This window comes from Gopherus evgoodei, chromosome 4, assembly GCF_007399415.2.
Source record: "Gopherus evgoodei ecotype Sinaloan lineage chromosome 4, rGopEvg1_v1.p, whole genome shotgun sequence".
Taxonomy (NCBI): Eukaryota; Metazoa; Chordata; order Testudines; family Testudinidae; genus Gopherus; species Gopherus evgoodei.
The window spans coordinates 89134436-89161156 of NC_044325.1; the positions used below are offsets into that span (position 1 = coordinate 89134436).

At 39.8% G+C, this 26721-nt stretch overlaps 1 protein-coding gene across 13 annotated transcripts in view; it reads left to right on the forward strand.

Annotated features, from left to right (window-relative positions):
• The window catches only part of NAV2 (neuron navigator 2), a 372994-nt gene that overhangs the window by 289510 nt on the left and 56763 nt on the right, over nucleotides 1-26721 (forward strand). For 7 of the 13 annotated variants that reach the window (XM_030560145.1, XM_030560146.1, XM_030560147.1 and 4 more), the window contains 6 exons: nucleotides 8963-9101; nucleotides 17455-17746; nucleotides 18713-19415; nucleotides 23155-23622; nucleotides 24371-24436; nucleotides 25983-26027. In XM_030560145.1, the coding sequence (XP_030416005.1) occupies nucleotides 8963-9101; nucleotides 17455-17746; nucleotides 18713-19415; nucleotides 23155-23622; nucleotides 24371-24436; nucleotides 25983-26027 (1713 nt within the window). The remainder of the gene's footprint in view (nucleotides 1-8962; nucleotides 9102-17454; nucleotides 17747-18712; nucleotides 19416-23154; nucleotides 23623-24370; nucleotides 24437-25982; nucleotides 26028-26721) is intronic. The other 6 variants (XM_030560148.1, XM_030560151.1, XM_030560154.1 and 3 more) reach the window with 2 other exon arrangements.

Genomic DNA, 26721 nt, shown 5'->3' on the forward strand with positions numbered 1-26721 from the left:
ACTGTGGGAGCACAGTGTAAGTGTGCATACATTATCCCTGTGTCCATGTGTGTTCAGCTGCCTTTCATCAGTATTGTATGAAACAAGATGTAAGAGATGTTCCAAATGTGAAAAATCTATGTTTGACTGTATGCAGTTTGGGGCAGGAGCTGCACCTTAATTATTTTATAAAGCACTTTTATGGTCCATTATAAATAATGGAGAGCTTCAATGACTGGCAGTTACTTCAGTTCTTGGCACACAGGAGTTCTGCACTTTCTCTGGACAGTTTCCTGTGCTGAATCCTGGTTGAGGCAGATAGCAATGGGCAGATCTGAAGAGATTGGAGAACTTTTGTGTAATGCTGTCATTCTTCTTAACATGTGCACAACTAACTCAGGTGGCATGTGACCAGGATTCATCACCAAATTTGGTCCATTGGTTGGATCATTAGCTTCCCTGGCCCAGTACGAGTACTGGCTGGGAGTGCAACATGAATGCTGTCATTGCAATACTGCATAAAGGCAGGAGAGGAAAAACAGGATGACAGGGAAAGAAGAGGTCACATTCTACCATACCACTTACAGGTAGGTTTCAGTTATGTGAGTGTATGGAGTGTCTGTCCATCTTTTGGGATGGCCTTGTCAGTGAGTTCATGGCACTTGACAGTCACATGTGCATATAGGTTGTCCTGTTTGAAAGTGAGCAGAAACACCAGTGTGGGATAATAATGCTCAGAGCTTTTCCCACTATGCTTGCTAATGCTGGCTTATCTATCCATCTAGGTTTTTATCACCATGGAACCTGAATACCTGTTGCATTTCAGGATATTTTTGTTTCTTTACTGTAGTTCACCCCTTTCCTCCCACATTTTAATGGTTGATTTACATCAAAACGATAAGAATCTAGCTCACTAGCTCTTACTCCATATGCCTGTGCATTACGAACAATATTTTTATATTGTATCAGAAATGTGGATCTCTAATGTACAATCTTTGCTTGAACTGTGAAGCAGAATTTCCATAACTGTATCTCCTTCTGATGTGATCCTATAAGATCTCACAAGCTAAATAAGGTCCGGAGCTAGCTAGTACTTAGATGGGAGACCTCCAGAGAAAATCTAGTTCAGAAGGCATTGGGTCAGGAAATGTTGTCGGTATTTCAGTAGGTAGCACTGTCTTCTGTTATTGAACTAATGCCCTAGTACAATGTAAGAGGGCACTGTGGTTCTTGAGGTGTCAGCTTTTGGATCAGGAGAAGTGTAAAATCTTTGGCAGGGGCAAAATCAAGGGGCAACTACAGAAAGACCCAAAGATTCTGAAAGTCACAGATAGTCTGACATTCTGCTAAGGTAATTCTCAACACTGTGGGAATTGCTCTGATCAGTCATCCTGGAGCATGTTTCTTAGCCCAGCCCCTCTGCTCCAGTCAATGTAGATGTGCTCTGCATGTTAAGTTCTGAGGGTTCACACTACTGATTTCCTCCAGTTGGAGAGAGGAGGAGAACATTTAATGAAAAAAGAAAAGGCAAATCCTAATTGTGATCCACATGCAGAACTCCCATATCTGTCCATGGGGGAAATCCTGCGCTCTCTCTGTGGATGTGGAAGAGCCTGAAAACAGAAAAAATACTGCAGATCAGTTGTAAAGGGGAAGAATGCAAAGAGTTTGTGCAGTGGCTTAGGGAATGCAACAATTGCTGGGGCCACTAAAGCCCTCAAAACCAGCTCTTTCCGCTCTGTGGGCTTCCTCACTTCACCACCCATTTATACAAACTGTACACTGGATCAGAGTTTATATCCTTGGTTTGTGTGTGTGTGCGCGTGCGTTCGGGTGTAAATAAGTACTATTGATTTGCAGCCTTGATTTGTTGCTTTTACTGTTTGGAAAACAACGGATTTATCTGTTACTGAAACAAAAGTATGATGCAACATTTTTATAGAGATTATTATCACTAACTGTAAAGCTTAACCTTGATCTCAGCAATGGTACAAGAGTTCTGATTCTCATGCCAACTTCCACTAGTGTAAATCAGGAGTAACTCCAGGGGAGTCAATGGAGCTGGAAGAAAATGGGGTGAGATCCAGGTCAAGCCCTAGACATTCAACTGGTAGCTAAATTAGGCCCTGATCCTGCAATTGACTATGCAGGCAGACTCAGAGGCACAGGGTCCCCTTCATGTGCACTAATTTCAGGATTAATCCCTTACTTATACACTTCATAGGTGCTCAGAAACTACAATAAATGGGACAATGCAAGTACTTGTATAAGAAGATCTACAAAATATGAATGGTGAAGTGCAAACAAGAGTTAGTATCTGACAAAACTTTTTACAGGATTCCTTTCACGTTGCTGTGGGTTAGTGCTAATCCTACGTTTGGGTCAGACAAACTAACTCATGCTGATTTATCTCCAACCCCTCGAGGCAGTGTAGTTTCACAGGAACAATTGTGTTGAACAACGGTCAAAAAACAAGTTCCACCAGTCAAATGTTTGCAACTTAATACAGCAGTCTGGCTGCGGTGCTTAGTGGTTATATATAGTGAGTAGCTGATGATTTTTTGATTCCAAATACAATCAGGTAAAGCATGATGATTTCACACTTTAAATTTCTGCTTTTCCAATGTGAGATTATTAGTTTCTATAGGGTGGTTTGTTTTTTTTTCCTGAGAATCTTCAGAACGTTTCTGAAGGTAGATTCCATGGGGCAAGCTCAGATAGGATGAAAATCCCCTAGATGGTGTGCGCTTGATTGTGCGCACAGAAAGTCTATCAGTGGTGGTCTTGTTCCAGTTTTAAAATGTCTTTTGCTGGACTAAATTTTATCGTCTGCTGATTACTATTCTTTTTCTAATATAGCCTTCAAAAGTATTCCTGAAATCATATTTTAGTTAAAATACAATTTAATGAAATGGAATGTTTTATTGAATAAAAACTGAATAGTCCCTGAAAACTAAAATGGTCTGAGCAGCTTTGGCAAGATTTCTGAAAGTCTTAACTATGCAGCATGATATGGAATGTCGTTAAAAGGATTAGATTCTGTCTCAACAAGAACAGCTGGAAACTTGCTACATGATGGTCAGATCCTTCATGGTTTGCTTTTTCTAAATGTTTTGGCATTCTCACTTTTCAGAGCTGTTCAAATGTAACATTGATGCCTGTAAACTCCAAATTTGGTTGGCTCTGAAATGTTTCAGTTGAAAATGTAAGTAAACATATAGAAATGTGACAAAGGGGACTTACTGAAGAATATTGTAGATGATTCATATTCGTATGAAATATTTTCATTACATTCACATTTACTCTTTTTAAAATAGATGCTCTCTTCAGCCACTCTTCTGCAGACATTTATTTGGCATACTGGTATTATAACATTTGAGGGGGAGGAGAAAGCATGCAAGTGATTCAATATAGTTTCTTGAATTCCTGATACAATCATGTCAGTATCATCCTGGATCCCAAAGGAAACAATGGAAATTTAAGTATAGCTTTATTGTGAGGCTTTCTTCTTGGAAGATTTTATGAGTTTTTAAGCTTTTGTTTGTTTGTTTTTTAATTTTGTACTATGAAGTTTTTCTTCCTCAATCAGCAAATAAACAGTTAAAGCTTTAGGTGGAAAAGGGTAATTGCCATGTTTCCAGTTGAAATATTGTAGATGCCCCAAGGCTCTGCTTCCCCTCTTTGACAAGCAGTCCTTTTGAAGCTGTTCATTGTAATTTTGTTTTTGATTTTGAAGCTCCAGAGAGAAGTTATAAAATACACACGTCAGTATAAGGGCAAAATTCAAACTTTGACAATGGCACTAGTTAGTAATGATTTAATTGATAGTTTGCATTGAATATGCTAATATGAATGACATCTGCAGTGATAGGTTGTCCTGAGGATTGTGTGGTGATACTTGCGCACCTTCCAAATAGACAAAAGCAGACAACTCTATTGACAAGAATATTATTAAATGGGAATACACTGATAGATTGTTTTAAAAAACACACACACACAGCAGCAACAAGCAGGACCGGATTAACCTTTGGTGGGCTTGTCACCAAACATATGTGTGGGCCCCCATGGGGCAATGGAGCATGGTGCAAGGAGGTCGGTCCCTGGAGTGAGGGTCCGGCCAGGGGCATGGCATGGCAGAGGCGGCCCCGCTCTGCCCAGCCCAGTCTGAGGGCACTATTTACAAATCGGCAGTTGCAAGACACACAATGGCCCTCCCAGCCCTGTGCTGCCAGCATGCCCCTTCCCCTCAGGGTGGATCCATGCTGCGCCACACATTCTCCCCCTCCTCCCGCCCAACACTGGAACTCCCCTCAGACACCCCCCCCCAGACCCGCTATGCCCAGCGCCCCCCGACCCTGCCACAAATGCACAGCGCCCTGCACAACATCACCCCTGCCCAGCACCCCCTGCTCACAGCCCCACCACAACTGCCCAGCACCCCCACAGAACCCCCACTCCCTAGTTCCCCAACACACAGATCTTCCCCACCCCCTCACAGCCCAGCAGCACTCCCCTAGGCCCTCAAGAGACCCACTCCCCCACACCCTGCCTCCTGGCCTCACTCACCAGCCCTTCTGGGAGGCGACTGTGTCTGCTGGGCTGAACTGCCACTGCAGCCAGGGCTGGTCCCGGGGTGGGGAATTGCTCTGGCCCCTTGGGAGTGGCGCATTCAGCCAGACCACGCCCCAAGCCCTTCATCCCCAGCTCCGCTGGGTTGGGGGCATCAACAATTTTCTTCAACTGGGTCACCAGAAAAAAAGTTTAAAAAACCGCTGCTCTAAAGCAGGAGTTCTCAATTTTTTTCTTTATGAGGCCCGCCCCACCATGCTATAAAAACTCCACAGCCCACCTGTGCCACAACTGGTTTTCTGTGTATTAAAACCAGGAACAGCGTTAGGGGGTAGCAAGCAGGGCAATTGCCTGGAACCCCATGCCACAGGGGCCCCCGCGAAGCTAAGTTCCTCAGGGCCCAGGGTTCAGCCTCATTTGGTGGAGCTTTGTCTTTCTGATGGGGGCCCCAGTGAGTCTATTGCTGGCCCTGCTTAACGGACCCCCTGAAACCTGCTCACAGACTCCGGGGGCTCCGGACCCCTGGTTCAGAACCACTGCTCTAAAGCACCTCTTAGGAGAGATTGCTGCTATGGAAGAGATTGTATTCCTGTGCTGGCAGAAAGCATGAAGGCAGCTTTCAAATAGGAGAAGTGTATGTGGGTCAGAGAAACAGTAACTGTGGGAGGGTGAAAACCCAAGGACCCTTAGTTAATTCATCGTCAGCTTGTTGTTTATGAGGTGGTGAGTCACACAGTGGAACAGGGTAAGATATGAGAGAGTTAGGCCGACAACTGGATGCTTGACAGAAGCCATCCCCCATACTCCAAAAGTAGACATGAAAATATTCAAGTTGATATGTTGATACTAGGCTATTCAGTATCAACGGCTTTCATTGTGAAACTTTATTTTCAATTCAGAGCATCAGGAAACAGATGCTATTCAAATATAACATCAGCCAAAAATAATTATTAGTAGTATAATAGAGTCTGTTCCTTAGTGCATGGTGTAGGCCTGATCCTGACCAATACTTAGAACCCAAATTCCCATTGATTCAATGATTCAGAGTCTAACTGATCTCCATGTGTGGGGTTGGGAAGGAATTTTCCCCCAGGTCAGTTTGGCAATGACCATGGGCATATTTTGCCTTCCTCTGCAGCCCATGGGGTGTGGATCACTTGCCAAAATTATCTGGGTATATTTTATTAATTATTTTCCTGCTATTACAGGGTCCTTGAGCACTGTTGCAAATCGGTCCTTCCTATTCTCTGCCTGTGGCACATAATAATCTAGTCTTCTGTGGTTTGTAGTGCTTTTCAGTTATTAGGTTTAGTGCATGGGTGTTATGTTAACATCTTTGGCGCATTTACTCCTTAATTAATACAAGTATATTGGATGGTGTTGGTGGTCTGTGATATACAGGAGGTCAGACTACATGATCTAGTGATCCCTTAAACTTGATGGCACTGTGACTGAGAACTCCAGGCCTCTCTAGGGTCTTGTTACACCCTTTGGATGTCTCTTATCTCTTCAGATGTTACAGTATCTGAAATAGCAGGCTATAGCTTGACCCCGTTTACAATCTGACATGTTTTCAGTTGTGCTGATATCCTTTGAGAACTTGTTGTACTATTTCCATGCACATGGGGCAAGAGGTTGAAATAAATATACTTCTAAGAATTCATGTAATTTTGAGTAACCCAAGTAGAGTTTCAGTTGATTGATCAAGTGGATGAAGGAAAGCCCAAAGGCTCCAGCTTTGCGTTATGGCTGAGTTGACTTTTGCTGACATCAGAAATTATTAATTGCACCAGCTAAATTACAAAGAAGTTATCATGGCTCAGAGAGCCAGGAATGTTGTAATTGTGAGGGCTGTTAGATTTCCCTTTCTGCTTCCTCCTTTTTTACTTTAGCCATCAAGACACGGAAGCAAGGTAATAATGTGAACTAATTCATGTGGTTTTGGGGCATCTTTTAAAGAAACAATGTGAAATGGACATTTATCAATTTGGTAACTGATTAGGTCCTCTGTGAGGAGACTATACCCTGCCTTTGCAGGGCGGTGTACACAGTGATTCGATTTATACATTTTTTAGAGCTCTATGTTTTTTATGACCCTGGGTATATGATAGGATATAGTGTAATGTGTACTACTCACCATATTATTATTTCTTTAGAATACTGGATGAATAACTTTACATACATTGAAATGAAGTAAAAGAGGTTAAAATATGCATGTATTTTAATTCTATCAAATTAATCCTCCTTCTGTTTATACTGAGATGTATGTTGTACAGATTTTATTTTGTGAAAGATTTAGCTAAGTAACAGATAAAACTGCTTCCATGATGATTTGATCTACAGAGTCCAGAGTACAACAGTTACATTAAAATAAAGTCAGTGATCTGTCTTGCTTGAAAGTACGGTGCGAAGTAGTTGCTTATATTGCCTTTTTTAAAAACTCTGTTTTAAATAGTCCAGGGTTTTTTTTCCCCGCCCATTTAATTCTCTCCCTTTTTGTTAAAGACTGATTCCCTCACCCCTTCTCCCCCCACACACACTCTGGAATGCTTTGGAGTAAAGCTGAAATTGACCTGGCTGATTTTAGTTTATGTCGCATCTTATCCTATCAAAACAGCTTTGCTTGTGCGTCAGTATTATTTACTAGTGGCATCAGCATTCTTCAAGAATAGTGTAGTTTAGCTGTTAGCAGGCAAAATGCAAGATATTCTAGCTCTGGGCCCCACATATGTTGCAATTCTGTTTTGTTTTTTTTTAATTCAGTAATGAATATTTTTTAATACATAAAGTTTAAATGGTTAACCTTCTCCATCAGACTATAACAGATTTAAAGCAGATCAAATATTTAAACTAAAACACTGTGCAGTCTCTGTTTCAAGCCACAACAACTAGTGCAGTCGCGTGCATGTTTCTGACTTTGTTCGTAGGCATTATGTCTCCATTTCAGCAATCACATGCCTCACAGTAAGCATGTAAACAGGCTAATTGAAGTCAAGGGAACTGGCTGATGTAAGTAGGGCTACTCAGGTGCTTAACATTAGGTACATGCTTAAGTGTCTTGCTGAATCAGAGCCTACTGGAGTACGAGAATGCTGTGTGGTCATACATAATGAGCTGTGGTATATTAAAAGGAATACTAGAAACAGCAATTGCAACAAAACTGTTGTTCTGACGTCTTTTTGCTTATTTTGTTATATTCCAAGGATTCTTAGATTTAATTTTAAAAAGCTTATATCTTTGTTTTTCTATTACTAAGTGCTGCTTCTTCAAAATATAACCAAATTAAACTAGCCCTAGGGGGAAAAATCTTTTACTTCTAAACAATAGTAACTTCTAATGGGCTTCTTTACAGCTAACACTTTGTCTATGAAATATTTGTTTTTACATTTTCTGAAATGTGTATTTACCAGTAGGCAGCAAGGGCTCCAAAGGCATCTTTGGAGAGTTGCCTGTAGGACAGTTATTCAAATAGGGTTTTATTATCCTTAGAAAAGAAGTTGTATACTAATTTGTAAATCTTTACTTGAGCAGTTTACTTTAAGTGCACATTAAGGGTGGAGTGTCTGCCCTGATGTTAGAAATTTTTTTCTTTTGTCTGTTATTACCTTCCAGTTGCTTTAAATATGTGGTTATTTTTTGAGCTAAACTTCCAGTTGTGTCTTTCATATTTGATGGAAAAAGCTGCAGTTAACATGCTGGAAAAGCTGGTCCTAAATAATAAGCTATTGTCTTACCTAGCTGGCAGGAGTATGAATGTAAGGGTCAGCAGGGTTATGCATTAGTTAAACAACAATTGCATTCTTTGATTAGAGCTTTAAAAACTACAACCAGCTGGCTATTTCTAAATAAATTTCTGTCCCTTTGTCTTGTTCGGCTTCCATACAATATAACTAGGCGCTGATAGTGGTGGTGCTGGTGTTGGAAGATGATAGTTTGTTATCCAGGTTTAGTTACTAAGACAGAGTCCAGAAGTTTGCTCAAAAATCAGTTTTGCCACTTAAGTTCCCGTCCATGCTGATGAGTCAATAAAGTCCTGCTTCATCTGTCAAGAAGTATCTTCTTAAACATACCAGTTCTCCTCGGGGACTGAGGAGGTAGGGAGTGATGTTTAGTTTAAACGTTGTTTTGCTATATAAACTGGGGGCTGAGCCAGTATCCTGGTGGCAGGATGTTATTGCTAATACAGAGTAGGTGATCATAAAATGATGATCTATAGTACTGAATATGATATCCAATAGAAAGTAGGTCACCAAGAAGTATAGCCTCATACTGGTCAAAAGTTGCACTTTGGATATATCTGTATCAATAATATTTTTCATCTTGAGACTTTGTTTTATCACTTGTATGTCTTTTGATTCCTCAACAGCTATAGTATTGTCTTGCTTGGGTATAAAGCATGTGCTTCTTTCTGCAGCTGGGATGACAGCAGCTCCGTCAGCAGTGGAATCAGTGACACCATAGATAACCTCAGCACCGATGACATTAACACCAGCTCCTCTATCAGTTCCTATGCCAACACACCTGCCTCCTCCCGTAAAAACATAGATGCACAGGTAACATTTCTGTTTCCTTTGAGACATACAGCAGCATTGGTGGAGTTATTTTCTCTAAGCAATAGCTACAATCCCTTAAAGTGAATGAGCCTGTATATTACTTCATCCTTTCAACAGTTCAATGTTTTCTTGAAATGAAGAATGGAATGCATCAGCATATTTCTTATAATAGTAACCCTAGACTGATATTTGGCTCCTTTACAGCCTTTCAGCAACTCACGCTGAAATTGTTGGAAACCTGACCAGACATAAAATAACAAACTCCTGCTGTCAGAATTTGTTTTGATCAATGTTTAATATTTTACTTTCAGCACTTTCAACTTTAAAGAGCTCAATTCTGCCCCCTTTACTAATGTTGAGTGGTACCTGCACAGCTGGTCCCACTGAAATCAGTGGGGCTACTTGCTACTCAGAAAAATTGAGAGGGCAGAATTCATCACTTTTTTTCTGTACATTTTTTTAACCTCTTGAAGTATTATTTTACTTTCCAGTTTATTTATTTTTTTTTTACAGATTTGCTACTTTGGAAGGCAAGTCTGATCTTTCAGTGTTCCTTTTCTCTTTAACTCCTTTATATCTTTTCAACAGTACCGTTAATACTCCCTTGTGTCAAAATACATTGTGCCGTATGTGCATAACAAGTATGTTTTCTGGAGAGTACTTGGTGTAAACATAATGATCAAATAAGAATTTCTGATATTTGCTTATAAGAAGGTCATTTTAGGAGGAGTTTGCTTAATGATTGTAATATGTTTGTGCTTTAAAAGAGGGCAGATACATTATTTCCCACATCTGCTCTGAATTGTGCTATGTGCTAGTTTGCCTGCTGCCCTCCACACCAAAAGTGATGCTGTATGCGTATGGAGCTGGTGTTAAGAAAGGCTGAGTAACCACAACTCCCACTGAGGGTTGTAGATGCTCAGTACCTATTGAGAACAGGCTTAGCGTTGGTAAAGTGCTGTGTAAGTGCTTTTTAGTCTTTATTTTAATGAAAAATATTAACACTAGTGGCCTAAGCAAGTTCAGCTGGGGTCAAGCTATGGAAGGAGTTCAGCACCTTTGTAAATCAGGCCATAGGTCACTGCGGTAGTTAGTAATTATTCTCTCTGCTCACATCCCAATACAATGGTCATCATTAGTGCTTACCACCAGTCACCGCACTGGTCTATGGGAGATACCACAGTCTTTCTCTGTATGTGAAATTCGTGACATCTCTGCTACCACAGCGTTAACAATTAAGTGTTGATTTTTTAATAGACCCACTGTACATTCAATATTATAAGTAACAGATGTGATTTTTTCTTTCACATTTATTAAAGAACAGAGTTTAATTAAGTGAATGCCAGAGTTTAAAAATTATAACACTTTCAGCAGAAATGTAAACACACATTGGCTAAGGAATTGTATTATCTTAAGCTTCCTGGGCTCCACATTGTTGCAGGCTTTTTACTTTTGGCAGTATTTCAGAAGATGGCAAATTTCATATCCAAAGGTATTATGCATACAACTCTTAGTGCTCAGGAACCACATATACAAATACAGCAGATGATGTCCAGTAATTTCATTTTCATACAATAGATTGTTCCTCACTAAGCGTTGCAATAACACAAGTTGTTTTCTTTTCCTGTTGATACTAATTTTGTCATGAAAAGTGCAGGACTGAAAAATCCATTTTTGTTCTTTTTAAAACAGTTTATGAAGCCAAGGTGTCTCTGTTATTGACAATGGGACACAGGATGTCTTAATTTGATATCACATGTGGTATTGCAAAGGGATCCCTATATGGTCACAATTTTTTTTAAGGCGGGAGGGGGCAGGTTGGACTGGGATCTGAATCTTTTTTTAATGGCTGTTTTAATGTAGAAGTGTGGTTGCTCTGAAGGGTTTCACTGCCTAAAGTACTATGTTGTAAGAGTGTGTGACTCTTTGTTGCCTGGCCATGAGGTGCACATTTGAGCCTACATTAAAGATTAGTAGCATTAGCCTCTGGTTTTGTCAGTAATTTCATGTGTGTTTGCTAATGCAAGTCCTCCACCTAATTGGAGAAAGGGGTTACGGTCATTGAAGCACTTCTTCAAGCATGTTACAAAAGGAGTTACACAGGTAATCTATGGGTTTTCCACCCACTTGTTAAATTAGAAGTGTCTGAACATTAGAATACACTGAGGAAAATAAAGACAAGTGACTAAATATTAGTCTGAAATAGGTGACTGAGTTTGACTCATGCCTTTTAGTGGGTCAGATTCTAAGAAGTATTTCTAAGAGATCACAATCTAATAGTACCATCAAACTTACTTCCCTTTCTCCCACAACCATTCTAGCATCCAAGGGAATGCAAGCTTTTGGTAGAACAATAGGGCCCCAAACTTGCACAGGCAGTATAGTCTAGTGATTGGAGGAGGGATGGTCCCCCCGGATGCCCAGGGTTGTGAGGCACCCATCAGCACCAGTTCTTAAGCATCAGGCAGCCTTTTCTGTGCCTGCTGTGAGTCAGCTCCCTGAAGCCACTCACTTCTGGCAACATAAGTACTACCTTCTGGGGATATGGCTACATTTGGAATTTCAAAGCGCTGCCCCAGCAGCGCTTTGAAGTGTGAGTGTAGTCAGAGCGGCAGCGCTGGGAGAGAGCTCTCCCAGCGCAGCATGTAAACCACATCCCTTACGGGTGTAGCGTGCAGTGCTGGGAGCCGCGCTCCCAGCGCTGCTGCCCTGATTACACAGACGCTTTACAGCGCTGTATCTTGCAGCGCTCAGGGGGGTGTTTTTTCACACCCAAGTTGCAGCGCTGTAAAGTGTGAGTGTAGCCAAGGCCTCGATCTCTGCAGGCCCTGCTCCCTCTTTGTAGATTAGTGAGTGGCACACACCAATCCCCAAGCCATCTCCAAGCATTCCCTGTAGTGTCCAGGCCCTTATCCACTGAACACTCACAGAAATATCAGGTCTGCTGTTCCCAAAGGAACAGTATACACACCTGCTTATATCATACAACTTAGGACCAGCTTTTTGCTTAATACTAAAGCATTGACATATAGTTATAATGAAAACAAGAATAAATGTATTATCAAAGACTAGAGATTCAGGAGAAAGTGAATAAAGATATTGGAAATGGTTATGTCTAAACAAGTTCATTGCATGCTTTCTAGAGGCTAAACTTAAGTAATAGATAAAGTTATTGAGTAAAGAAGTTTATCTCACCCAAAGTTCTCTTTAGTGTTTTCAACCAAGGTTGGCTAAGTGCCTGTTTTCATGAATGCAAATGTGATATCCGTTTACTTCCCTAGGTGCAAGGTCTTTTAGAAATACCCTCAAAGTTCATCGTCTTTACTCTTATACAGGATAACCTTCCATGGCTCGTTTTTTCCTGTGTGCTCCTTTCCTGGTGATTTCATCTCTCTTCCTTAACATTTGACTTTGTATGTAAATGGGCTTCCACTGTGTTAGCTTACAATACTTAATATACATCCCAGCAGAGAGATGGTGGCTATACATTGGTATAGACTCTTAAGAACATATTTTCAGTATATATGTACATACATTTGGTGGTGATATTGATGACCAGTCTGACACCAGCTTTCATTTGATATCTCCCATACATTCTTTGGTGAAACAGAATGAGTTCCTGTATCCCACTTCCCTGTTGTCATTAAGGGCTTCTTGGGTCACACCAGGATACATGGGTTATGTTTGCAATTCTGCCATTTACTTGCTGTGACCTAATTTAACTGCTCCTTGCTCAGTTTACCCATTTTATAATGCCTGTGTGAGAGAATTATGAGACCATCTCACAAAAATATTTAAATTCTCTAAAGAATTTCTGATGTGTTCTGCTGTCCTGAAATGAAAGGTGCTGTTAACTGCAAATTATTATTCACAAAATACTTTATTTCATCTCTTAAAAGCCAAATCCTAATCTCACCGACATAGAGCAAGTTAATGGGCTTTGACTGTGGGAATCTTGCTTAGTTTGGGAGTGGACTCAGAAGTAATGCCACAGCCTATGAAAGTGGAGTGTTATATATTGGCTACCACGCTCCTCCCTCTCTTGTATTCTTTGCTTAGACCCATGTATTATGGTCTTTGCTTGTTGGTATTTGCCTTCTTCTATGTAGTGAGCCACAAAGACCTGGCACAGAGATCTTCACAGCACACAAGGATGTCATGTACCCATTCTCAAGGGTCCCTACTGCTTTGGTCCCCATGTCACAGGTTCATAGCTTTTTAGTTGTGGTCTTACAACATCTGTTTAAGGGAGTGCAGAGTTTGGATTTCAGATAATTAGAGAGAGAGATCGTGGAGCTCATGCATGTGAAACTGGGAGCCCTGACCAACAATTCAACATATCAAAAGGGGAGGGCCCTCACATGTTAGTCTCTGTAGATGTAATCAGTAACACATATGCAGTATTATCTTAACAAAAGAAACAAGAAAGGCAAAACAGAAACAAATCTAATTCTGCTAAATACAAGACTAAGGCCATGTCTACATCTAAAATTTTGCAGCGCTGGTTGTTACAGCTGTATTAGTACAGCTGTATAGGGCCAGCGCTACAGAGTGGCCACACTTACAGCAACCAGCGCTGCAAGTGGTGTTAGATGTGGCCACACTGCAGCGCTGTTGGGCGGCTTCAAGGGGGGTTCTGGGAACGCGAGAGCAAACCGGGAAAGGAGACCAGCTTCGCCACGGTTTGCTCTCGCGTTCCCGGAGCCACCCAGCAAACCGCAGGGAAGGAGACCTGTTTGCTCGGGGTTCCGGGAACGAGAGAGCAAACCGGGAAAGGAGACCAGCTTCGCCGCGGTTTGCTCTCGCGTTCCCGGAGCCACCCAGCAAACCGCAGGGAAGGAGACCTGCTTGCTCGGGGTTCCGGGAACGAGAGAGCAAACCGGGAAAGGAGACCAGCTTCGCCACGGTTTGCTCTCGCGTTCCCCGAACCACCCTGCAAGCCGCAGGGAAGGAGACCTGCTTGCTCGGGGTTCCGGGAACGAGAGAGCAAACCGGGAAAGGAGACCAGCTTGATTACCAGAGGCTTCCTCCTTCCACGGAGGTCAAGAAAAGCGCTGGTAAGTGTCTACATTGGATTACCAGCGCTGGATCACCAGCGCTGGATCCTCTACACCCGAGACAAAACGGGAGTACGGCCAGCGCTGCAAACAGGGAGTTGCAGCGCTGGTGATGCCCTGCAGATGTGTACACCTTCAAAGTTGCAGCGCTGTAACTCCCTCACCAGCGCTGCAACTTTCTGATGTAGACAAGCCCTAAGGAACTGATATTTAGATGTACTGAGCACCTGCAACTTCAACTGAAGCCAATGGGAGCTGTGAGAATTCAGCTGAATTCAGCTCTGAAAACCTGACTATAAATGTGGTAAAAGTTTAAATCCTATGTAGAAAATTCATGGAGGTTGTCCCTTTCCACAATAACCCAAAAAACCCTAAAATTCCATCGTACACATCTTCTGATGGGAGGTAAGAATTAGGAGTCATTTGAAAGGGACTCAGACTGCAACAATAATTGGGAGAGAGAATGAGATAAAATAGCTTGGAAGTTTTGATGGCAATAGATTTAAATGTTAAAATAGTTCACATGAAAAATCAGTTCCTTCACAAAGGTAACAGCAACAGTAAATTATCAGATGAGTCAATAAGACTTATCTAAAATCAAGACCCCATTACATGGAAAGGAAGGTAACTGAACCTTTAAATGAAAACTTTTTAAACCAAGCAAATCTCTGGGTTTGCTATCGTAGTCATGAAGTCCTAAGAGTCTCATGACTCTGGTTAAGGTTGCTCTCGGCTCAGCCAGTTGTCAGTCCTTGTTCACCTGTTATGTCCTGTGCGCCTTCTGCTGACCTTTAGCAGACAGCTCCACCCCCGTCTCAGGATTTCCAGGTTCATCCAATGTAATGGTCTCTCAAACTCGGTGAAGTTTCAGCTAATGTTGTGATGGCAAGTTTCTTTGTGTTTGGGTTCTGGGCCTCAGCCATGTTTCTGTTCTTTTCTCATTGTCTGGCATGAAACTGTAGCATCTATAGTCAACTTGTTTCATGAGTGAACTTGCAAAATTTCAAATACCAGGGAAGGTGATGCTTAGTACAATAATTGCATCAAATAAAGTTGAAGAGAACAAAGCTGTTACATTGTCAGAGAACTTGCTCTTAGGCACTCTCTGGTGGTGAGATTTTATCTTTCTTTTGTTTTCCAAAGGCAGACCAAGGAAGTGTAAAGTAAAGGAGCATTTGTCAGTAAGCACCCAAAAGTGTGCTAAGCACTTCGGTGACAAGTAGACAACAAGTCCTACTCTGGAGGGCTTTTAGGGTAAATAGACAATGATTAGACAACAGACTGGGAGTAGCATACAGAGGAAGAGTGATGCTGATAGGCTTGGATTTGCTGGTTCTATTTTTTATTTGTAAGAGGTAGATAAACTTAGGCAGTAGATAAGTGAAGCTACATTGTAGCAAAGAACACCTGGGAGATGTAGCCTAATTCTGTTGGTTTATGACACAGCTGATATTGTTCACAAGTTTACAGTCACAAATATTAATCCTCAAATCTTGTATCCATCAGAAAGGGGTATAAGAAGAAAGCAATATTGTGTTTCTCAGAATTGGAGGATTATGTTGAGACCACTTTTTTTGGATGAAGAGGCAGAGAAGCTCTACATTTGAATGGCAAGTGGAAAGTGCCAACAATAAAACAATTCCTGAATCCACAGTCCTGGACTGTGTTTTATCATTTAATGAGCTAATAACAAGAAAAATAAAATAGCCCCCACCTATTTCATACACTGAAATAAACCATTACAGTTTATGGTGTTGAGTTTCATATACTGAACACTTAGGCTATTTTTTCTTGATATCTTTTAAATGTCACAATAAAAGGCAAAAGAAATTAAACCAAAAAAATCTTCATCACTCATATAATATTAGGGATGTGATGTGATGATAAAAGAAAATAAATTATAAAACTATAGACAGATTCTGGGAGTTGAGAGGTTTCAAAATAAAATGTAGTATCTTGCAGAGAGCATGTTAAATTGTCAGGCACTTTTTTTCTGTATTTCCTTTTGCCATTTTGCTGATTACCCAGGTATCTGAGGGTGTTTTTTCAAAAAGCTCGTGGCTAGTTAAGACCACATCTTTGGAAGTTCTTGAAAGCCTAATACAAGGTTCTCACCACCCTCACTTCCCCTGAGGCCAGTGGGATGAAAGCACTTTTCAGCAAGTTGCAGAAACAGGCCTTAGTTAGCCTCCTTCTGCACAACTCAGTTAAGTGAGACACAAGCAAGTGTGGATTGACAGTTGCTTCCATGAAGGTGCTGTGATTAGAGAATAACCTTAGCTATCACTTGGAGTTCACATTCTCCAAGATTTGGGTGGTGATCAGATTTTATAGTTGGTTGTGATATTACAAACTTCCAATTGTTTATCACAAAATAAGTTTGGCAGGGAAAACCTAATTCAGTAAGTGAATTTTTAATAAGTGTATCTCTTAATAATCATTGGTAATGGGAAAGGAAAAGGAGAATGGGTTTGGGAATATATAGGATAATATAATGGGATATTGATAGGGTTGTTTGGAGTTCGGCTATGGTTTGTGAAGGGGGAAATTCCATCCTTGAGCATGGTTGTTGCAGAATTCTCCATAAAGCATCTGACTTTATAAATGGGATGTGCAGTAGGATTGGCAAAATATAAAAAAGTAAGAGATGGAGTTTCAGTGCAAATTATGAACTAACTTGCTTTGTGGATTGAAGTCGGATTTTAATGTGTTTGAAAGTGGTATAATGGGGTTTTATTTCTCTCCAGTTCTTGGGTCATTTTTTAATGGGTTAGATTAAAACTAACAGCATTCCCCATCTCTCAGTCTATGAAAAAAGACAGCTCATTGTGCTCTTGAGATCAAATTGCCAGACGAGAGATAGCAAAGCAGCAAGAACAAAGAAAACCTAGCTGCACGTGTTTGAAATGATCTTTATGCATTGCAATGAAAGGGTTCACATACAATTCAAGGAGGAGGTAAATGGCAAAGAACTGAGTATTTTCCTTAATATTTATTAATCAGATGTTTGGTTTGTGTTGGATAGTTGGTTGGTTGGTTTTTAGTTTTGGCTTTTTAGTGATTGTTCCCCAGTGTATCAGAAGCAAATGCAGTTAGTAGAGTTTATTTATCTCGGCTTTTGCCTGGCAGAAAGCAGGCTTAACAAACAAACAATAAAATGTCTAAGTGTAATCAAAAATTATTATTGATTTTTTTAAATCAGTTTGGTGGTTCTAGATTTTGAACCCTAAAAAAAGGAAGAATTTAATAAAGAAATTTGGAATGGAGATTCTGTTATGATTTATTGTTTCCCTTAGACTGATGCAGAAAAGCATTCACAGGTCGAGCGGAATTCCCTGTGGTCCAGTGATGAAGTCAAGAAATCTGATGGAGGATCAGATAGTGGCATAAAGATGGAGTCTGGATGTAAATGGAGGCGAAATCCTTCCGATGTGTCTGATGAATCTGATAAAAGCACTTCTGGTAGGAAGAACACTGTCATTTCACAGACTGGTTCCTGGAGACGGGGCATGTCAGCTCAGGTTGGCATTACTACACCGAGAACTAAACCTTCAACTACCTCAGGCTCGCTGAAGACACCTGGAACAGGTGAGGAAAAATGTAACACACAGTCAGGCCAGCAGTTTACAATGGAGAAATAAATTGCTTAACTGCTTTCCTGTGGCAGGAGGTGAACTTCAGCTAGTTCTATATTTGCTCTAGGATGTGTATATATACAACATACTAAATCTCTGTGTTTCTGTTTTATGGCTGTATGTGAATTTTAAATGATACTTATTATACCAAAATGCTTTGAATATCGTTTGCCTGTTTTGAATGTCCCTTAAATTAGACTATTCGTTGGACACAGTGTTTGCAGTTCAATATTCTTGTTTCTTGTAATGGTAATTAATGGAACTCCATTTTCATAGTCTGGGATTAAGAGTAGCTCAGAACCTAGATTTTATGTGGCTAAGAATAGTTGTGTGAAAGAAGCTTTTTCACTGCTAAAATAGCACCTGCATCTTAATTTATATTAAAGCAAATTTTCAGATGGACTTCATCAGAGCTCTTAGCACATGCAAATTTGTGCTTGAGCATTAATAATATTTGTGCATGCAAATAAATGAATTACACTTTCACTCATACTTGGTTGTATACCCTATTGTGAATGGAAATTTCAAGGTCTGGTTTGAAAATGTGGCCTCTACCAGTTAAATACACATTTTTTCTAAAGCTTATTTATTGTTGCCATATCATATCACTTCACTATTGACAAAAAGGGATCCAGCCAATGGTAATCATGAAGGAAAAACACTTCTTACTTATCTGTCACTCTTACTTAACAGTTTGTTCACTGTTTTTTGTATTCTCAAGATAAACATAACAGATACTCTCTCCTGGCAAGCCTGCATATATAACCCTCAATAGTGCATTATTGTTTATTACAAACTGGATCATAATTCTTAACCACACTCTTGTGGCTAGCATACTTTTGTTTTCATGATGCTTTGATGTTTACCATTTGCTTAGCATTTTCAATTTAAGCATTTGACTACTTTTTCTATTTTTTAGGGAAAACTGATGATGCCAAGGTATCAGAAAAAGGTAGACTTTCTCCTAAAGCTGGACATGTTAAACGTTCTCCATCAGATGCAGGACGGAGCAGTGGTGATGAATCCAAAAAGCCTCCCACAAGTAACTCTAGAACAGCTGCTGCTAATACAAATACATTTGGATTTAAGAAACAGAGTGGGTCAGCTGGAGGCATGACTATGATTACTGCCAGTGGCGCGACTATCACCAGCAGATCAGCCACACTGGGCAAAATCCCCAAATCATCTGGACTCATGGGTCGGTCCACTGGTCGGAAAACTAGTGTTGATGGCTCACAAAACCAGGATGATGGCTACTTAGCACTTAGTGCCCGCACTAATCTTCAGTATCGTAGTTTACCCAGGCCCAGTAAATCCAGCAGCAGAAGTGGAGCTGGTAATAGATCTAGTACCAGTAGCATAGACTCCAACATAAGCAGCAAGTCAGCTGGGTTGCCTGTCCCTAAAATGAGAGAGCCAGCTAAGGTATCCCTTGGAAGCTCTCTGCCAGGTCTAGTCAACCAAACAGATAAAGAGAAAGGGATATCGTCTGATAATGAAAGTGTGGCTTCATGTAATTCTGTTAAAGTGAACCCTGCATCCCAGACTGCTTCTAGTGGAACTCAAAGCACTCACCAACAAGGAGCCAAGTACCCTGACGTGGCCTCCCCCACTTTGCGCAGGTAGGCACAACGTTTATTCATTGTGGAAGTACATTAAGTGGAGTTATACAATTATGGCTGTTTAGGTCAGGGACTAGCTAAGTTTTGTGGGCTCTTACTAGTGCGTGTGCTAGGTTGAGGTCTTTGTACTGAAATTTAATTTCACAGCTAGTATATATGTGCGCCAATAATATTGTAAATATTTATTGCATTATGAGACAGCAGCAAACTTAAACATTTTGAAATTGATTGTTAAACCATCCCCAAAATGATAGCAGTTGTGGCTAATTCAGAATAAAGTTAGTACTTGAAAACATTATAAAGGCTGAAATATAAACCCACAGCAACAAGGTTACAGGCTCCTGTAGAACTATTGATTCCACCCCATTGTACTTACACATTGTGCAGTAACAAAGGAAGACTGTCCAGAGTTCAGCCAGATTTACACATTGAAGTCAATGGAGTTACTCCAGATTTGCATTAGTGTGAGAATGTAATTTGACCCAGTATATTTACATTTGTTCACTTACTTGGCCCAATACACTATCTCACTCTGTTGCGTGTAACGTTGTCCTGTGTGGTGAGACTCTTTACCTTAGGTGCCCAAGTATAGAGATACAGAGCAGCTTAACTAAAGATACTATGTCAGCTGCATTGAATTTTCTTATTTTTTACAGAAATCTTCTTACATGTAATGATCTATTTCTTAGCTCTTTCTGACTGTATATATTCCCCTCCCTTCCCCATTATTTTTAACACAAGTACTTGGGTGAGTGGGACTTAATTTCCTTGCTTTTCTGCAGCATTTGCATCAATGTCTCAACTGTAGCAAATATATGCATTAACATTATTTTCCATTTTAATTTGACATTGTAAGTAATATAGTCTCTTTTGAGTTGCAGTGTTCTGGATTTCATTGTTGTCTTGACATCATAATTTCATTTCCATACAATTATACTAACATCATCCTACTTCAAACAAAGTGAGGATGTCACATTCCATTCAAGCTGCCAACTTGAGCGTAACTCCTGTAGTGGTGGTTTGGGTTCCAGCTAGGCACAAAAGGAATACTTCATTTCTTTTTAGATGAATGGCCATCTTTGAAAAGCCTGTGCAAGTATAATTCAGCATGATCTGTGTAGTTTAGTGATTCTTCTATTTCTGGACATCATTAGAAAAGTTATGTCTAGCTGAAAATTTAATTTCTAGCAATTGCTATTTTAAAATAAAAAAACCAAAAGATTGTTTCTTGTTCTGATATTACACCGTAAATGAAAAATGTCTGTTGCTTGGCTCAAATATATGAATAATCAAACTCAATCATACATTTCTGTTGATGACCAGAAAACCATTTTACTAGACCCTTTATTGGTATAATGTTTGAACTACATGCAACTTTTAAGAATAGACACTGAGAGAATATCAGGTGTCTTAGAGAGTTCTTTGTGGAGGAGGTTAAGGTTTAATCTAAACCTTCACTTTCTTTGTCAGCTGTTTCATTCTTCAGTTGTCACCAGACTATATAAATAAATGTATGCCTGGCACAGCTAAATCATTTTTAATGGAATTTGCCCAGTGTGTGTATTGCGGGGCACTAGCCCTGTCATTGTGTAATATTGAGAATTTTGTTGCACTCTTTCTTTGTGTTTAATATTCCATGCTGATTTTACGCAGCAAATAAGCATCTGTAACAATAAAAAGACAGCAGTAAAGACTGCTACTGCTATATGTTAAATACTACCAACCTTGAATTTGAAAGCAAATATATTTTCTACACTTATGTGAAGAGTAAAATTCCATAATTACAATTATTTTATGAAAGTCTATTGCTGTCTTAATTGTTCCAGCATATCTCATCTAGCACTTTCTGCCATGTAAAAACAATTTATATTACATAGAAGACCATGCATGTTTTTATGCCACTTGTTTGTGAGCCTTAGTGTTCACTCTTCTCCTGATGCATCCCTAAGGACACAACCCAACAATCAGCTCAGTTATGCCTGTTTCTTGTCAAAACTAGGAGAGGAGCAAAAATATTCTTATTGTCTGTAGGATGTCTCCTTCCAAGATTAACCTTTATACCGACACTGCCAGCTTGCTGAGTTGGGCTGGTTCTGCATTCAAAAGGTACATTCTTCAGACCCCAACCTCCTTGGATGTCCAGCTCCATGACTCTTCTTTATTTATTTAATTACCTCATTTAATTAGGTTTGAGAAGCAGGATGCCAGGAGACATTATCCATACAACAAGATCATCCCAGTGGGGCTGGGAGTCAGACATATTGACTATATTTTAGGTGGTGACAATGTTTTAAAGAGAGAATTTGTCATTGTTCTATGGTAGCACTATGAAAATATCCCTATCTCCCTCTGAAATCTTTTACAGTCTGGTCTCTGAGTATGCACTGGGGGATAATTAGTTTATTTTGAGAGAAGTTAGCATTAGTTTGGCCTCAAAAATCTCCATTAATCAAAGACATTCTTCACTTTCTTGGTCTGATGGCAGCTGGCATATGCTTGTTGTTAGTATGCTCAGCAAATTAAGACCAAAGATTAGATTAAGCTAAACACCCTCATAGTACATTCTAGAAGCAGGGCTTGCTATATAAATTGCACAGATCTCCACTGTCAAATCACCACTATGTAGCGATCATATCTGGTCCTAAGCAGAAGAAAAATAGGCCTCCCTTAAGGAAATTGTTTAGGGATAATAGAAAATGGCATGTTGTTCCTAGCAGAGAGCTGTCTTAAATGTCCTAACCACTGCTCCTAATGGGTGAAATTTTCAAAAGCACTTAAGTGATTTAGAAGCATATGTCCAATTTTCAAAATTGATGTAAGTGCTTAGGAGTCTAAGTGCCATTGACTTGCAATGAGACTTAGGTTCCAAAGTGCTTACGGACCTTTGAAAATGGCTATCTTGAATAACTTAGGTGTTTTTGAAACTTTCTCCCAGTAGCTCTTATAAAGGTAATAGAGGCTATTTGCATGATTTAGACAGGGCCGTGTTTTTTAGCAGAAAAACATCAGACTTTCCCTGCTAGTTGTCATTGACTTTTGTAGGGGATTTCTTCAGATACTTGCTTTTGTATGGACCGCTTAGTGATTAGTACAAAAGTCAAAAATTTTTCCTCAGAGATCTGTGTTATCTTTCAAAATATGATTTGAGTGATCTGTATTTATAGATCGGAACAACAGCCAGTCTAATATTCCATGCTTTAAAGTCATCAATTCAGTATTATCACAGGAAAAATCCATTTCCCTCAGGAAACAGAAGATAAAATGGCTAATAATTTTTAGTTCAGTGAAAGTTATATTTGAAGGTTCATAGAAGGAAAAGTTAAGATGTGGCCGAAATTGATTGGCATAATAATTTTCTCTGGGTTTTATTAGTGGCAAGGAAGGGAAAAGGAAGCCCATCAATTCATGGTTGTCGATATGAATCTAAGAGAGACAATTTATAGGCAGGACATTTCTTTAAGGCAGAGCCTATCGTTCTCTTTTTTTTTTTTTCAATTTAGCTAGCAACAAAAAAATATTTTTCTGAAGCACCAGTTTTCAGTCTATTATCATAGTTATCTTGTATCGTTTCCTATAGAAGTAACATCTGGGGGTCTCAGTATAATATGTAATTTTCCAATGATAGTTTTTTCAAGTGTCTAAGGACAAATAATATATGTATAAAATATCTTTTGTACTTAATAATTTTACATTCCATTTCATGAAGTTTTTGTTACATTCTCTGAACTTTTTTCCACAGACTTTTTGGTGGAAAACCAGGTAAACAAGTTCCCATCACAACAGCTGACAATATGAAAAATTCAGTGGTGATCTCCAATCCTCATGCTACCTTGAGCCAGCCGGGTAACCTTGATTCTCCTTCTGGCAGCGGTATACTGAGCAGTGGGGGCAGCAGTCCTCTTTACAGTAAAAACATGGATATGAACCAGTCTCCATTAGCCTCTAGTCCCAGTTCGGCCCATTCAGCTCCCTCCAACAGTTTAACTTGGGGTACCAACGCAAGTAGCTCTTCTGCTGTTAGCAAGGATGGCATTGGATATCAGTCTGTCAGCAGTCTTCACACCAGCTGTGAATCCATTGATATCTCTCTCAGCAGCGGAGGTGGGCTGAGCCATAACTCATCCAGTGGCTTGATCGCAGCTTCTAAAGATGATTCTTTAACTCCCTTTGTCAGAACCAACAGTGTTAAGACAACTTTGTCTGAAAGGTGAGTAGGTTTAAATTTAGACTCCATTAATATATACTGTATGCTCATATCTTAAAAATCAGTGATGTGACAACTGTAACTAACATTCCATGATTGCAATTCAGATTGCTATTCCTACAAGGTAAATATTGAAGGATACTACCACAACATACAAAAATGGCCATTTCAAGCAAGAAATTCAGTTCTGAATTACATTAAGCATGGAGATGGGTTCAGAAGAGTCTTTCATTTGCAATTGCCACTGCTGTGGAACATTTTAAATTACTCAGTGCTACCTCCTATTTGAATTTCATATATCTTCTTATCTTTCTGTATTATCTGATCTAGTAGTGGTCCACAATACACTCCACCAGCATTTTAATCTTGTCTTGAGAAGCCAAGTATTTCTGGTTAAAATGAATGAGTTTGTTTTAATAATATTTCACACAGTTAGGATGTGGACAATAAGTACTTGGATACTGTAGTGATTAGTCTGGTATATGAACGGAAGTAGAACAGAAAATTTCTTTCAGAGCAAACAATAAGAGTGCACTGTCTGTAGAAGGCAGTGTAGTTTGAAACCTTGGAATTTAGCCTTACCTTATAATATGACTTTGTTACTAAAACTTTGTTGCATCTTTGTAACAGAAAACAACTACTAAAAAAAAATGTTCTAACAGTTTTTTGTCTTAACGCCTTCCCCTTTCTCTCCTTTTTCACGCTAATATTCCTTCTCTTGTTTTCTGTCTCATTGGACTTATTCTTCTAGCCCTCTCTCTTCCCCTGGTGCTAGTCCCAAATTCTGCAGAAATACTTTACCCAGAAGACAGGACAGGTAATGCTGTCTCAAGGCAGCAGAATGCACAAAGGCTCTGGGTTTTGTTGCCCACATTTATAAAGCAAAGTGTCTTGTGAGAGACAGGCTCAGTTGAGACCTCTGCTGTGTTTGTTGTCCAGATGTAAATTGTGACACACAGACATGCCAGTGAGAGTCCACTTAATTCAATCTGGGGGTGGCATACGGTAGAGTTGACAGATGTAGTTTGTGGGTTTTTAGTTGTTGGTTTTTTTGGTTGGTTTGGTTTGCTTCTTTGCCAAAGGCAATTTGAAAATCCTGCAATTTGTATCTACCATGATGAACTCTCACTAGCATTTCAGCATTCCTATGGCATGCTGCTTTTTTCACTGCGTTTCAGGCTTTTCACCTTTGTCATGAAGTTCAAGTGTTGCTCAGTACACTCAGTGTTGTAAGTCCTTTACTCCAGTTTGGGTCGTAGGTGTCTTTCAGGCTTTTGTGTGTGTCCGTTCTTGTAACAATGAATGCAGGAAGATGGGAGATCGTGGACATGAAGCTAATGGCTCCAGCTTGCTTTTGCACTCTGCTATGATATTGCTACTCCTACGTCTAGGAATTGACAGTGATATTAGCTAGAGGGCTTGACGGTAAATTGTTTTATTTAAACATGATATAGTTATTTCAGTTAAAAACAAACCCTCCTCACAAAATAAAAAGCCAGTTGTCCATTTGTCCATTATGTGAAAACACAACTCTAAATATTTGATTTTTGCAAATGCTAATAGATTGATATCACACTGAAGATGGAATTTAAGTTGAAATACAAAAACACTGAAAACTCTGGACCAATTTGAAAAAGCTGCCACTATATTTACTTTGCATCTAAGGTGGTGTCTACACTACAACTTACGCTGACATTACTTATGTCGCTCATGAATACATATAAACCACACCCTTGAGCAGCGTAAATTACGTCGGCATAAGAGCTTCTTCCACTGACATAGCTTCTGCCGCTTGCAGAGGTAGATTTTTTATGCCCTCTCCCGTCAGCATAGAATGTTTTCACCACACGGGCTGCAGTGGTGCAGCTGTATCACTACTGCCGGGCCACTGCAGTGCTGTTCGTATTGACGTGGCCTAAGTGATAGTAAATGATTGCACTTGCTCTGTGATGACAGCAGAAGGAAATGGTATGAGGGCATCTTTTGACTTTGAGATACTATCAGTATTCACAAGTAGGTGGCTGCACGCCTGTTTAAATGTATATTTTGAAGCATTCATTTGAAGTATGTTCTTTTATTTTTTTAAAGAGCCATTTTTGTTCAGTATGGAAAGGGGAAATAGCAAGGCCACTATTGTGAGCAGATGAAATTCATTAGCATGATACCAAATGCATGTATAACACAATCCACACATGCCTAGGAGGCTTTTTGTTGTTGTTGTTGTTGCATGTTTACTTAGATAGGGTGCATCACTTTTTCCTCTGAAAATGTGATGCAGATGTTTATACTTCTCTCCTCGTCCTGATTTTTAATCTTCCCCTTTTGTTCTTCTCTGAAGTTCTTTTCTTTTAACTTTTCTACAGCGACCCACATCTTGATAGGAACACTTTGCCTAAGAAGGGATTCAGGTATTGGTGTTTCCACATAGTATAACAGCTTTTGTTGTGGTTTTGGAGCTTTGCTTTGTGTTTCTGTTGTGGCTGTTCGTGGTAGTCTCTGCTTTTGCAGGGGGTGGCAGCAATCTTTCTTTCTTTCTTTCTTTCTTTCTTTCTTTCTGAAGTCCTCAAAGAAGGCCCTTTTCCAACATGTTTCTTTTCTTCATCCAGTGGCTTCACTGCTTGAGCAGGAACTGTGGCTTTTGCTGGCTGAATTGCTGAAAAGCATCTCATAAAGCATCATTGGGCTTGATTTGAAAGCAGTAATTTGCAGCTAAACTAGGTGTATTCATTTTCACAGTGCAGTTCCTGGAACCCTGAAGATTTATTTAAGAAAAAATTGATGTACAACATCTTAATGAACTTCTTAGGATGAAATTGGAAGAAAAAAATTAAATTGTGTTTGCTTCAGAATACACTTTTAATGGCTCTCTAGAGAGACAATCTGTGGCCTGATAGAAAAAAAAATACAACCTGATTAACATTTGGTAAATGTCTGTTCCTGAAACAGCATTGATATGTAGGGGGTATTGAAATCTAGAAAAAAAACCTGAGAAACATTTTTCTTTCCTTAGTAAACGGAAGCAATTTTAGTGACATTATTAATTTTAAAGCTACAAATTAAATGCTTTAAGTCGATGTTACAGAATTCTCAGAAAATATCTAG